This window comes from Trichoplusia ni, chromosome 4, assembly GCF_003590095.1.
Source record: "Trichoplusia ni isolate ovarian cell line Hi5 chromosome 4, tn1, whole genome shotgun sequence".
NCBI classification, from domain to species: domain Eukaryota; kingdom Metazoa; phylum Arthropoda; class Insecta; order Lepidoptera; family Noctuidae; genus Trichoplusia; species Trichoplusia ni.
In genome coordinates this window covers 7476094-7491443 of record NC_039481.1, presented here as the reverse complement: position 1 = coordinate 7491443, position 15350 = coordinate 7476094, and the positions used below count along the sequence as shown (strand labels likewise).

At 35.1% G+C, this 15350-nt stretch overlaps 1 protein-coding gene across 1 annotated transcript in view; it reads left to right on the top strand.

The window, feature by feature from the left end:
- The window catches only part of LOC113492829, a 143034-nt gene that overhangs the window by 112576 nt on the left and 15108 nt on the right, over positions 1-15350 (top strand). Inside the window, exon 2 of the mRNA XM_026870508.1 lies at positions 1715-1924. Within this exon, the coding sequence (XP_026726309.1) occupies positions 1715-1924 (210 nt within the window). The remainder of the gene's footprint in view (positions 1-1714; positions 1925-15350) is intronic.

The following is a 15350-nucleotide window of genomic DNA, read 5'->3' as shown; positions in this document are numbered from 1 at the left end:
CGAAACATTCAAAACGTCTTCGACAGCGAGTAGCGAGCGCGTAACGTTTTGCGGTGGTTTCTCTAAGAAAACGGTACCATGAGTCACAAATTTGACAGATGGTATCGACAAATACCATTGCGATTGTAGTTAAGTAACTCACTTGCTAAACAAGGTGTGAAACGGTATTCGGTTTATAGTAATTGTTTAGTTTTGAGTATTTCTTGTGAGAATCATGTCGGCAAGAGAGTATTTAAAATCAAGTTGCACTAGTTAAAAGTCAATTTACATTGAATACACGCTGTCACTTTTTTACAATGAAACATACACACATAAATTCATTATTAAGGAAACGCTGGAAATAAGTCAGCGTTCACAGACAAAGGCTCCACCCCAACTAATAGTTCATTAAGTAATTTTACATTATATTAAAATTTACTGAATATTTTATGCTCTATGAAGTTTAAAATTATTAGGATTATTCAAACACTAGCTGTAGCCCAGGACTCCGTCCACGTGGACTTCAGTTTATAGCGTTCGGTGGTCCCCGTTTCCATTAGGCTATCTCTTAAATTCAATACAATCGGTTCAGTAGGATTGGCGTGAAAGCGAGACTGACAGACAGAGAAATTTTCGCATTCATAATATTAGTTTCAATAGATGCACAGTTTATCGGTATATGAAACAATCCAACAAAACTATCGCGATCAATCGCAAGATATAGGTACTCCCCAAAGTTGCGCCACATAACCATTCCTAGGTACCCACGACACCGCTTTTAATTTCATAATGAAAAATTACTAAAACCCAAAAGAGCAATAAGAAAAGTGTCCATCTATTTGTGATATCAAAAGAGTTCGTATATCTACATCAACATAATTAAAAAAAAACACTTTGCGAAACTTCAACGGCAAAGATGGCGACTTGAGCGGTTTGTTTTTTGCCATCGGAAATTAACGAAATTCTCCATAATCCGAAATCTGCGGATATATGTTGTCGACTCAAAATCAATATTTTTTTATGTTTTGTTATTCATATAAGGTTTCGATCGAGTTTACCGTAGTCCTGCATGAAATTATTAATGTAGATTTGAAGCTTTTTCGGGAATATATATCTTACTCTGTCTTTTAAGCAACGTTAGAAAGAAACAACTACATTAGACGTGAAGTTAGGCACGTTCGACAACATGACAAGTATGACAACACGAATACTACAATAACAATCGAGCTCTCGATAGCGAGCGCGTCAAGGTTTTTTAAACTCATGGTATGAGTCCAATTGTAAACTATTCGAACCGCGTTTATACGCTATCGACTGTAGTAACGTCATTGACGTTTTCGATGGCAACTCATGGTAGAGGTACAGATCAGTAAAGAAATCGCATGAAAATCATCTCCAACGAAGTCAAGTTATATTACTTCTAGTTGTGCTCGCGAATTCGTCCGCGTGTGGCATTTTAAAAAAATGGTTTACCTTGGATTATCTGCCGATTGAATTGGCTATCAAAAAATATAAACTTAAATTATGTTTGACTGGCCAAACCTTTTATCCTTTAATCCTTTCAGCCTTTAAAAAATGTGATTTAAAATTTCGAATCTGAATTTAAAACGATTTGCGTCGAACTTAAGTAGAACATTGCTTTTTAATAAAACTTTGAAAAGTTTATTCATCCATTTAAGAATATTATCTTTTCATTTTATTATCAGCAGCACTAACGCACAAACCTCCTCCACAGAGCTACGCGGCGTCCACACCGCCGAAGCCGTCATCAGCGCCTGCGCACACCACCCTGCAGCGCAGCGTGCGCGGCGCAGCCAGCAGCGGGGCGCCGGCGCGCGTTATCCCGCGCTTCCACTTCCCCAAGGGCCGGCCGCCGCCAGGACACCAGCAGGACCACGCCCTACACAAAGTGCAGTCGGCATTCGCCACCTTCCCTAATAGTCAGGTAAGAGAGACAAAATTATTGGCCAAAAGCTTTACAACTCCTATCTATTCGTGCTGAGAAGAAACGGTGCTACAAACTCACTTGCAATCTACCAGGCAGTGACTACTTACATATTGCGAGATCTGAACACTAAGCAGAAAGAAACGTCGTATGAACGAAACTTTGTTCGACAATTGTTTTTACGAATATATAATGTGGTAAAACGACTTCCCTCAACTTTTGTCTTTGTGCGTTTTCTCTGTTATTTCATAATCATAGTGTTCTCAAGTTGAATCCACCATTAACTTATTCATAATAGGCTTCCGACTATTAAAAGACTTGCTTAAAATGTAAATTCAGTTTAATAAATAGTAAATACCTATGAAGCTGATACCAAATATTCTCTTTACAACAAACTCTAATTATGTTAGGTTTGATCCCCAATTAAAAGCAAACTCGACCCAGTTTCGGTGCGAAATGCCTTTATCAATTACACAAAATTCTGTATAACTGAAGTTCTTCAAGGGATCGTTTATTGCGTCGAGTCAGCGCTCACAACAAAGAGATAAATACATCTAACTGAGGAAGCACCAAAGCCTTGTCTAATTAGATTCACAACTCTGAAGGACGATTAATTTATGTAGGACCAACTTCACATAAATATTTAATCACGCCCTTTCTGTGTATGAAGTTCGCAAATCCGAGAAGAACTCTTCTGAATCAATTTGGCTTATATCATGAGGTTTTGAGGGATTCGGTAGATATCATTAAATTACGACGACCTACTAACGAGGCTTCAGATCCAACTCCGAAACTTCTAAAGACGAAAACTTTCGAAAGCCTGTAGCTTATTTCAGGCTTGGTAAGTTTTGATTATGCAAAGAGTATTTAATCAAAAATCATTCTAAAGACATCAGACGAACCATATAAAGGGACAAACGATGGCATTCGGACTCCAATTACGACCTATTTTACATTCCACTTTTATTTATAAAATACACACTTTAAAAAGAGCTTGGTCTAATGGGCTTTTAGGCAGTAAGACATTAAAAAACTCAATTTACTAACTTAAAGTACATTTACATACACGTTCAATCAAGCGTTATGTAAACAAATTCCGAGATGGAACCATTGTGAAAAACAACCATATTTGTTAGATTTATAGGTTTGTTTTGCAAAAGTCTAAGGCAACTTGCACTTAACACAACATACATTATATTTGACAGTACACTGTAGAATGGAAAACATCCATCACAAAAATCCATGCTTTTTTAAACGTCAATTTCATTTGTAACAATAAAATACAATTTGATCAAATACAACCTATAACAGTCCATTAATATCTTTGGCAAGTTTGCAGCAATCACTTTTATTAATTTAGACGCCATGTCAATCAATTTCGTTTTCTTTGAAACAATTGCCAAACAGGCTCTGACCGTTTAATTGTTCTTTTTATAACCGTTTGTAATTAATGTGTGACTGTGTTTAACATTGTCAATATTGTGATATAGCACAATATGAAATATATTCATTTAAGAACTATAGGGAATTCAATTATTATGAGTCTAAAGTCCTAAACTTAAGGTTGGTTTTTGAGCAAGTTTTAAGCAAATAATTCTGTTTAGACGGCTGATCATGAGAATACTTTGAAACCTGTCAAACCATGTATACTTTGATTGGTTGTTGTTCTTAAAGCACTGACATCGGTGGCAAGAAATCGACTTGTTTTCCACCAACAAGTCTTAAATTGCTTTCTTACATATAATTGTTCTCCTCCTAAAAATCCTCACAGAATTTGTCTCTTTAACCTTCCCAGAATTTACTTATAAAGTCGTTACTCGATATTAAGTCGTTCAGATTAACGTCAGATTACACAAATGTTATGCACAGTCGATCGGGCGGCATCGCCTAAGCCCCGGAGGGATCATAAAAAAACAATTTTCATAGCAACCAGCCCGAATCGAATCGATAAATCCAATCTAGCACAAATTCCATTTAAGCTCCGAATTTGCATTTGCCGAATATGCTGTGTTAACGAAATGCGTGATACAAATTGTGTACATACATTTTTTAAATGTTAATCTTGAATCTATTATACATTTATTCGATCTGAAAACATGTTGCGTGCTTTGATGTATTTCATGACAGAAGTAATTATATAGTACTTAATAGTTTACCAGAAATCCTCGCTAGTTAACAAAGGCAAACGTAATAAACAACAAAGAGACAAGTAACGTCTCGATACATAACATCTGACCGAAATAGCTTCCCAACTCGATGATCACAAATACAGGAAATTGACACAGAAAAACAAAAGAGGATCGAGCCGTCAATGAATAATGCTTGCTGACAAATACGTGACGTTTATGATAGCGGCGGACGCGGCCCGTTCGAATTTCAATAAGACCGGCGAAAACACAATCTGCGCTGGGCGACTTCCAAATACGGTCATTTTGCTCCGAGCACACCACTAGAGGATATTTATGTAATTGGATGAAGAAGGCCGAAACCTGGTTAGCCGGTTATTGCACGGCCCTACCTCAATTCCGTTCAGATATTTTGATATACGGCCTTGGATAAGAGAAATTGTTAGCGTAAATGTAGAAGCAAATTGATGCAGATAAATCGAACTTAGAAAGGCTTTGTCAATTTCGTTCATAAACCAGTTCCAGTAAATTTATTTTCTACATATAAACCACTCACTTGACATAACTTTTGACGGCTGTAAAAATCTCTTTCGGAACAAAACCCACGTTTTCAGAAATACAGTAAGGTATTATCGTTTACCATTCCAGTCAATAAATCATAAAACTTGCTTAAAATTCAGACGGGAAACTAGAATCATGCTTATTTGAAATGCAAAGGGGACATGAGATGCTTATATGTATGGATGGTAAAGATTTGATGCTAGCCTCCCATACTGGGCTATCGGCACGACTCTTGCCGCAAAAGGCATGACAACACTCGAATCCTCTGATGTTATGATATCCTAATAAGTGGACGCCTAGAGAAAGGTCTTTGGATGCCAAACGCGGGTATCCGATGTTCAGTTCTTTAAAGCGTTCGTACTTATTAAGACTTGATTGATCTTGGCTCACTTTTACAAGGTTTTTAAGGTAATTTTTAATTTTAAGTTTAATCAGTATCAAAATTGAATGTGTTTACGTTTCCGAAATAATTTTAATATTTGCATCAAAATACGAACGGTACGAAATAAATACGGTTGTTAAGCTCGTTTAAGTTTTGCTGGTAAACAATATTTCAGACAGAATCCGTAGTCATTAAAGCCTGTCTCCAAACATTTTAATAAGTTTAGTTCGCGTCTCCGCTGTCATAATAAGACTGATATCTTTCCTTGCCTCGGGTTTTCTACCATTCGCTCGGATGCAGACGAATTTCATCTTAGTCCATGATTCAAATAACAACGAAAATATTAAGGCGATTTCTACTTGAAGTAAATAAACATTTGGTTTTTTTTTTAAAGGATGCTTATGTAAAAATATTTATACTGATTACACATTGACAGCTTCTTTTAAAATAAATTTACGACATTCATAAATTTAAAGAATTGAATAAAACAATAAAAATACATTTTTGACAATAAATGCGACAGTTGTTTAAATTGCCATCATTTTGACGTGTATCCGAAACATTTGGATGTTTGCCAAACAGGGCCTGCGTAAATAACATATTAGCGTCGCGCTGACAGACAGACTCTGATATTCCACAATTATTATAATGCTAATGACATTATTTTCAATCTGGAACATGGCTGGCTAGTGAGAATACACTCTAATATTTAATGGCTTTACATAGAAATCATATTTTGAAGTTCGAATCCGTCAATGTCTTCTAAACTTGTTAGGTTACCTACCGTATAAGTTAATTGCATTTGGAACTCATTTAGTAAACCGCAGCATTATAGTTTGACATTATATCTAGGTATTTAAATAATATTGTCACGGGGCCGACATGGGTATCTACCAACAGCCTGTCCTATTAAGTCTTACTACCAACCAACAACGAATTGGGTCAGAATAGTGCTGGAGAACGGCCGCCTGTAATTCCGAATGCACTATTTCAATGATTTAATGATACTTGAGTACCGTACTCAGTGCTAAACTGATGGTAATGTTGCAGCTGCTAACGGATGTATTTCATTACGGATTTATTTCTTAAAACGTAATGTCTAAATTAACAAGGAGGAGAGTAAATCAAGTCACGCTAAAACTAGCTGGCATCGAAATACTGTTTGCTTTTGATCTTTTCAAAGAGTTTTGCATTCTAGTCGCAACGTAATATTGTAGAGTACATTGGCATGTCTACTGTCTGTTTGAAAGGCGAGACTCTTTGACGCCAATGCAACCAACATACTAACGCAATGATATGAGCAAAAAATACAACGTTCATTTTCTGTTCTTATTTTAAAGGCAGCATTCTTTTTCTACTTATTCGTTTTTATTTAAAAAAAATCACACATTACGTTTGGATATCATTGTATTGTACAGTGAGCCAACTTACGGTTGTGAACTTTAAGCCTAATCGAAATATGAGCAATAAATCTAACTGATTTCCTTAGATTTCAGTTTTACGTCCCTTAAGAAGTAGCGATAAATAAGCTCCCTTAACTAACTTTGTGTTTCACTAACAAGCTCAATAACGAACTCACCTCGTCGCCTCTGAAGAGAGCTATTCTGGCCTATTCTTTGAGGTGCATTCGCTTTACGTTCATTTCAGGCCAGTGCTAGAGCGGCCTAACAATAGAGTTGCATCGCTATCAGCCGAACGCCCCGATACCACCAGCCTGGCCCGCTGCCAGCAACCTTATGTGCCTACTACCACCTCTCAAAATAAGACTACTGTTTACAAGCGAGATGCCGCTCTACAACGTGTATAACGCTGTCCCACTCCCACATCTTTAATAGTGTTATTTTGAGAGGTGATGGTAGGTTGAGAGTACTGTGCTTCGGTTATCAAACTAGATGATACACGATTGTGAAACTACACTGCAATTTGTACGTACCGTATATTTATGAATATGTTTCTATATATGTATTTGTAGCTACTGTTTTTCTTGAGACAAGTAAAGGAATATAAGGGTGATAATCTTTCGTGTCAAGAAATAGGCTATCAAATGGAATTCCATAAGAAATGAAAAATGTAGTGTAGTTGAAATCCATTTGTTACTTTCGGAAGTAAGTTTTTAACCTCTGATATAATATCTGCATAATAATTATTTTGAAATTTTACAATTACATTAAAAGTAATTTATATCTTATATTAAAAAAAACACAGTGGGTAGGTAGTATGTACCTCTTGCCTACCCACTGCGATACGCATAAACCCAAAAAATCATGATTACTGACATCACGGTTGTAGACCTTGGCAGTCGTTGTAAATATCCATATTCGAGGACAAATATACAATTTCTGTAGTAAAAAGCATTTCCCGCCCTCTTCTCACCCCTCCAACGTTACTTCAAACTATTTCAAAATTGGAACAGAATAATGTTATACCAGCCAGCTTTAATCCAAATACAAAGCTTTATAATGATTAATTTAAAAGGGGCCCATTTTCGGGTATCTTCAGTTAGATAAACGAAATTAATTTGTAAGGCTATTCAAGAACAATGGGAGTTGCAAATGGGCTGTTGAAAGAGAAAACCCTTTATTAACAGATTGACTTGAATATTACAAAATGAAAAATGTTAGACTCTTCCCTGACTTTTCTTTTACCTGGCCTTTACAGAACTATATTGATGCTGGCTTTCTGGCTCGCTGGATTGAAAAGAATGCAGTTCTTTTTATACCAAGCGCTTCTTACCTATTGTATCCATTACCCATAGGCCTGGTCTATGAATGTTACAGATTTAAAAAAAAAACATTCGCAAGAATGCAGTCCAGCAGTCTCAAAACGCTAGTAAGAATGAGAAAAACATAGATACCAGAAACTTTAAACAATCGCACATTTTATTTTAAAATCTTTTCGTTGAAACCTTCTTTCTGTGACACATTTTAAAACGACTAACCCTCGTTGAGATTTGTAGTGGCGTGTTGTGAGCGTTTTCGCTTTACAGATGTAGTGGAGAAAACTGTGAAAATATTTAGACTGAACTTTATTGTAAGGCAAAAGTAAACAGACGGAAAATAAAGGTCTCTTTATTATTGTAAATCAGTTTTTGTAGCAATTACTTGTATTTCAATCAATCAACTAATTGTCTGCCATTAATCTTGGCGCCCAACATGGGAAAATATATTTTTACATTTGCTATTCCAATAGACTTGAAAATAATAATATATTTTTAGAGATAAAAACTTTTATAAATTCTAAAGTTTAATACTTTAGAATTTATATAAGCTAAACTATAAATTAGTTTCACTCGTATTTTTAAATTCAAGTGACATTATTGCATTGATGAAGTACATAAACAACGTTTCTTATATATTCTAGCCGCTAGATCTAATTAACAAAATTAGTATCTTGCAAAGTATTCAAGCAGAATTACTAGAATACCAACAGCGGCATTTAAAACGTTTTCTTGAGTTAACTGTAATTCTTTACTTAGCTATAACACCACATAAGGTTTAATGCAAGTCGTTAAGCCGCGGCGTCGTTTAAGTTTCCATAAGAGTCAAATGGAAATAAGTGAAAATTAACTTTAAGGTTCACTTGTCGAGTCAGCTTAGATATTTTAAAGGTTTTGCGGATTTTTAGGTTAAGGTTTAGTCAGTAAGAGTCTGACACTACCCACTTCCTACCCCGAGGAGGTGGGTGTCCATGAGGATTCCCCCGCCTAACCAAAAAAAAAAAAAGGTGAATTAATTTAGCTTGATGAATTGCTATACATTGCTCTGTGTCATATAGGTTACCAATATGGCAAGTGAGTGAGGCACACTAAATATATTATACCTACTATATTTGTCTCGATTTAGAGTAATCATGTTACTATATTTGAAACTCAGCTCATAGTACTCGAAACATGTTTTTTAACACATTGCAGAGCACCATAACGTGTACAATATTATTAATGCCATACCAAATAAGAGTATAGCAGTTTCGCTGTTTCCACTTAATTCACCAACAGACAACAAGAAGACAACAATGTATCTTGTGTAGGAAAAAACACGGAAGAGGTCAATCATAACATAGTCTAATTATTCACTATATGATAACATAAGTGGCAATTAAAAAGATAACATCATAGACTATAAGCCGTCGTTATAATAGAAAATAAAAGTTTATCTATGGTTAGATCAAGTGAAAGTAAAACTGTGTGAAGTGTTCTCGAATACTTGTTATAACTAAGTGGTTGTTAAATGTAAATGGACTGAGATTAGTTTATTACTATGACAATATATTGGCAAAGTTAAGCGACTTCTGCTTAGGTAATTGTGACTGACGGGTGCTTTTTGTTTTATTAGAAGAACGAGTAATTTTGTGAAACATCAAGTGTAGACACTTTGACTATTTATGTATGTTATTTATGCGTCACAAAAACACTTGCTGGCTGTAGCTTTAATTTATTTATTTTTCACATTTTTATTTTCATACTTTGTAATCTTAACGAAGACCAGGGAAATGTATAAATCATACAGCCTTAACATTGTCAAAGTTTGCAGGCGTTTTCCAAATGTACATGTTATAAAAAATGGATGATAAAAAAAATACAACATTCAAATCTAAATTCCAAATTGAAATATTAGTTTATCCCATAATTCTGACACCGTACACTTAAGTAAATCTTTATCACGCACAAAACACTTGACACAGTTTAAAGACTTCGGTACAACAACCGTTTCATCTCCCGGAGGACTATTATTTCGTGTTGTCTGGTCTTGACGGGAAACCAATAAATATACCTCGCTTATGTTACTACACTTTCAGTAAATTTGAAGATAGAGGCACTTGCGAAGAGACCGAGAGCTGGGGTTAATGGTCAGAATATAGTCGGGGGGACAGTTTACTTGGGAAACTTAACATAAACTGCGCGTCCATTTGTAAACTAAGTTGGCACAAGACCGCCTCAAGACTAAGTGATTTGATTGAACTTCGTACGTGTTTGTTTCTGTGTTAAAGAAGTACTGGCATGATATGATGGTTCCTTTGCTTACGAACCACTCTGGGGGAAAAAAAGAGTCTGTTGCGTTACTATTTTTAAATAGGTATTTACCTATTTTAAATTACATTGTCTTTAGTTAAGTCACATAATCCATTATGTAGCCATTCACACTACCATGTAGAGCGCATGGATAATACTAATGTCCACTAAGAGCGCATTATTACGTCCTACAAACACTGCAATTTTAATTACTAACAACCTAATACGGCTCTCGGACGAATCTATTAAAATACTTCAACTGTCAGACCGTGTTGAAAAATAGTGCAGCCCGGGACAAAGAAACGTGTCATGATTAGAAAGTGGAGAAACAAAGATTTTATCAAAAGTTTCTTCAAGCAATGGGTTAGTATTCAATGTCTAGGGCGCTTATTACTAAATCTAACAACCACCATTTTGTTTAGATAAGTTATTATGTATATGAAATTTTGCGCCTTTTTTCGTGACAGCCGACTTGAGCCGATGATTGCCGAAAGTTGCCGAACATTGTAGTTTACGAATATTAGCTCGGCTACAACTACTTGTACTACTGTTATTATTCGTACTTTTTGTTAAGTTTTTATTAGTTTTCATAAAAAACGTCGGCGTTGTAACAATGTAACATTTTACGGTCAGTAGGATCATTTGTCATACATTTTTGCTCAAGAGTTGTTTGGTCAAAGAAATCCAAAAGATGGATTGCTTGCAAGATTTATTATTTCGGGGGCATTTGAAAGAGGCCTTTGTCAAACAATAAGAAATTATATCTTTATGCAAACGGGGTTGAACACAAGAAAAATGAAATATATAAAAGTGAAACTTGATTAGATAAAATTTTAAAAGTAAAAATTTAATAGTCTTTTAGACAAAATCAAGCAATAAAACTATATTGTTTTAAATAAACGAGCAAAACCACCTCACAACGTCTGATCGTTAAACAAATCAAAGACACCACAAAAAGTAGAGCCCAAAAAACTTGAAATAAATCAAAATGTTTGACTTCTAAGTAATTTTTCTTACATCTTGTGTCTTGGAGGACGTGGGACGATTCTCACGGATATTACATACGACACGTACAATGCAAATGGCGTCCTATCAGACATTGTTCCGTATTTACCGCGGCAAGTGACGGCGGGAAGTAATTACGCGAAATTATGTTTTTTATCGAAGTATTTATTGCGATTTGTGGAGAATTGTTTGGTGTTTGATGCGAAATGAAATTCGGCAACAAACATTCATTATGTCAGAGTAAGATAACCACTTCTTTGTTACTGTGTCTTTAGTAATTAACTAGCGTAATTTTAAAAGTAGAACAAAGTAGTATAAACGTTTTAATTGTATTCAGTCATTGTTCTGTTAGGTTTTTGAGTACCTGGCTAAGCAGTTTCATCTATTTATTTTTTTAAATATTTATAAATTCAGCGTTAGCGCCAGTATTATAGACAGGCACAATAGATAATACTTATTACATCGTGGCTCACGTTCCAGCATTCAAACAGTCCACAGAATAGCGCCATTTATCATTTATACGTTCCAATTTTGAATAATGAAACCTATTAAAAACGTTCGCAATTTGGCGATAAGTGTAATTTATAACTGTAATCGTTTCGCGAATGATTTCTCGAACGCTTTCGTAAGAATTATGTCATTGTTACTCGATTCGGTATCGGAAATGGCATCACGGGCCGCGATGGATTCCATCAAAGGGTCGTTGTTTGGCCCAGCCCACTTGGCGGCCGTTTCGCGACCTCTTTCCCCATTCAATACATTTGGGTCAATCGGAGCACGGTGCAGCTAAAGTATAGTGCGATATTTATAACTGTGGCCAATGTGGGCCTTTTGTGGCTTATGAAGCGCGACTTAAAATATGAATGGACTGCGACGGAGACTTTGAAGAATGTTTAAAGATTTATAGGAAAAGAAACTTGTTCAAGATTTATTTTTCATACAGTAAAGTGTTTCTGCTACACCTGAGCAACAAGACTTTATTGCTTTTGTAATTAAAGATTGTTTATGACGCTGGCTGTATGGAGACGGGCTATCGAGGATGTGAGCCGTAGCCTTAAGTTTTAATAATGCAGATACTAATTAGTACTTAATTACACGCCTTTAGTTTGCTTATTTTTATGCAAAACAACGTTACATCTAACATAAATATTCATTTAAATATTAAAAAATATTGAGTTTATGTTTACAATAAAACTTATGCATCATGTACAATATTTTTGCACTTCTAATACCATAATTTGCAAATTAGCACATTCTTCATGGTTTTAAATTATATAATAATGTCATTTAGATGACAAATCGTAATAAGCGTACAGTCGGAGATCGCATTGTTCGCAACATCTGCGCTGAGCCTTGTTTACGACAGTTCAAGGTCAGCGCATGTTCCAAATTCAAAACATTGTCTTCTTTTTATACCGTAGCTGTCAAATTGTTTGACAAGTAATTCGTATTCATAAGGAGGTAAGTATTTATTATTCTGGACAAGCCCATGCTCAGGTGGTTTATGGTATTTAAGTTACATGGCAATGAGTAAAGAAATGCCTTTTTTGTCAATAAATATGTATGCGGCATACTATTACAAAATGTATTGTATTGCATGAGTGCCCGCCGTATTACTCTAAAGCAAAAAAGATAATCAAAGTCTGATCGTATCACAGTCTGTCCTAGGCCATCTAGGACAAAGTCGTAACAATTTATTTTATGCCTAACCCTAAAAACCAGTCATCGCGTTTAATCTATTTAAATTCTGGGTCACTTCCTACTCCGGAGTAAGTGGCCATCATGCCTCCAGAAAGAGAACGCGCCTAAATTATATGCTTATCAAAAATCTTAGATACGTGGCCTTTTGCACGTAGACTCTTCTTTTTTATGTTTTACGTATGTCAGAAATAGAAACTATTGTAAATATGTTGCTGTATAAAACTTCGTTTTTTTTTTCATTTCACATTATGTTAATATTTTTATAAAAAGTCTGTTTTTTGAAATAGCTTAATTTCAAGGAACACTTCTTCTAGCCAGTCTTTCTATCTACCTTTTTAAAATGAGCTAACTGCACACGCAACATTTTAAGACCATCTCTATAGCCATCATCTTTATTAAAATCATGGTTTCACTGCACAGTAGATCCGTACTCTAAAAGAAGTATACTGCAGTAACGTTTATAGCGGCATAACACTGAAGTATCTGGCTTCTCTCATCATGAATCCTTCGTTAACTTTAGTAAGACAACCAAGACCATCTTAAATTATTGGATATTATATGATTACATCTTTTGTAGCTTGAATATTAAAAACGAAATATATGGCTAAAAAAAAAATCAATATCAAGAAAATAAACAATGTTTCAACTAATATTGATGATAAACTTTTATAGAAAAGCCTATGCCATACAGTACGATAGCCACAGCTTGGCTTCTAAAAGTTAGTGTTAGTTAAATTATTATATTTATAACAAAAAAAAATATGTCATAACCCTGATTAATACACCAAACAACAAACAGAAAAAAGAACATAAACAATCCTAAACATCGAGACATATTCTACATTTAAAAATACATCATGGCGTCGCATTACCGCAGACGCCGCAGTGCGCTAGGGGCCTACAACCCGTCAGCAAGTCCTCAATGGAAGCGCTGTAGCGGCTGGAGGGCTCATCCTAAATTACCCAAATTTAATAGGCCTGAGTATCAAGCTCGGCTAAATGAATAGAATAACTTAATCCGCTTTATTTAGCTAAGCGGAAAATTGCTTGAATGCTAAAGAGAATTAACGCGGTTAAATTATGAGTTCTGATTTAAAATTGAAATGGATGTTAGCACTTTTTATTCTTTTGGTGACGTCCAAGGTGATTTCTGTTCTATATACATAAAATCAAGATGCAAAAGGACAAACAAAACCAGAACACAGTTGCGAACCATCGGCCAAAAAACAATCAAAATTATTTCAATTCCTATATCGTATAATTAGGTACGTCAATCAAAAAACATACCTATACCCTTTAAAATATAAAAAAGTTTAAAAGATTTACTTTAAAGGTATTATAAATCTTACCGTTCTTAGTCTAGTAAAACCTGTCAGACAGTCTCTTCTATGTTGGAGGATAGTTTCGTAAGTATCCTTAGTACATGATAATACGCTTATTCATTACGAAGCTTAGCAGAAACCGCAAGCGGTAGCCCTCAGCGGTTTCCACTAGTTACCATGCATCGGTAAGTTAGCTAGAAATTAATAACTCTCCGCAAAAGCCTTGAAACAATTGAAAGTTTGGCGAGTTTCACGGAAGTGCCTCAGGGACCGAGTATGAGAACAATTTTCATATATTATTGATACATACGAAAGACTACATCTTAGTGAAAAAAAAGCTAGTGTCATTCCCGGGTTTATAACAATAATAATACCAGCCTATTCACGTCCCACTGCTGGTCACAGGCTTCGTCCTGTATACGGAAAGATTTGAGCATTTATCAGTAACCTAGCCTACTGCCGGTTGGCGATTTCAGATTCCAATATAACAAATCTAGGTTTCTTCAGGATGTTTTAATGAAATGTCGTCATAGAGTCATTTACTTACTTTAAATTAAAGAATGAGATCAATATCGAATAACAAAATACTTGGAAAACACGACGTAACAGTCTGCATACAATATGTAGGTATCATAAAACCCCAACTCTTCATATCATATCATCTCATGATCATCGTAAGTAATCATACTGCAACATTGTCCACAATTTACTACACAATACATAACGTCAATATCCATTGCCAGCTCCATACTGCACTTCAGACAGCGTCGCGTAGTTTATAGAGCAAGGTATGTCAAATACATTGTGATCCAAATGGATCGAGGGTTTAATGGTGAAGGATGGTCGCGCTCCGGTGAAGCGGGTCGGTAACAAAATGCTGTATGCGTATATCTGAATAATACATAATGCAGGATATTATGTTTTTGTAACTTACTGGTAATGTACGTCGAGTGCAACGCTTATTTATGAATGTAGGAAATAAACTAGTTCCTCTTCTCTTCTATGTTTGTCTATCGCTGGTACATAAATATTAGAGAGAAAATAATGTAAATTTGATGTCGTTTCTACTCTTGTTTATATTTAGTATCTCAGTTCAATAAATATTAATGTTGTTTTGTTTTTAATAATTTAAAGATACTTCTTGGATTTTGTGAAGGTTAGCATTGACCATCTTTCTTATCAGAGACATTTTATCCATTTTTTAAATACCATTCCTTCAAATCCACACATTAAATAGTCTTTAAATAAAAATATACCAAACAATTGAAAATCTCTCGTAAGTGATCCTTAAAAAATATTAAAGTTAATGCACCATTACAAT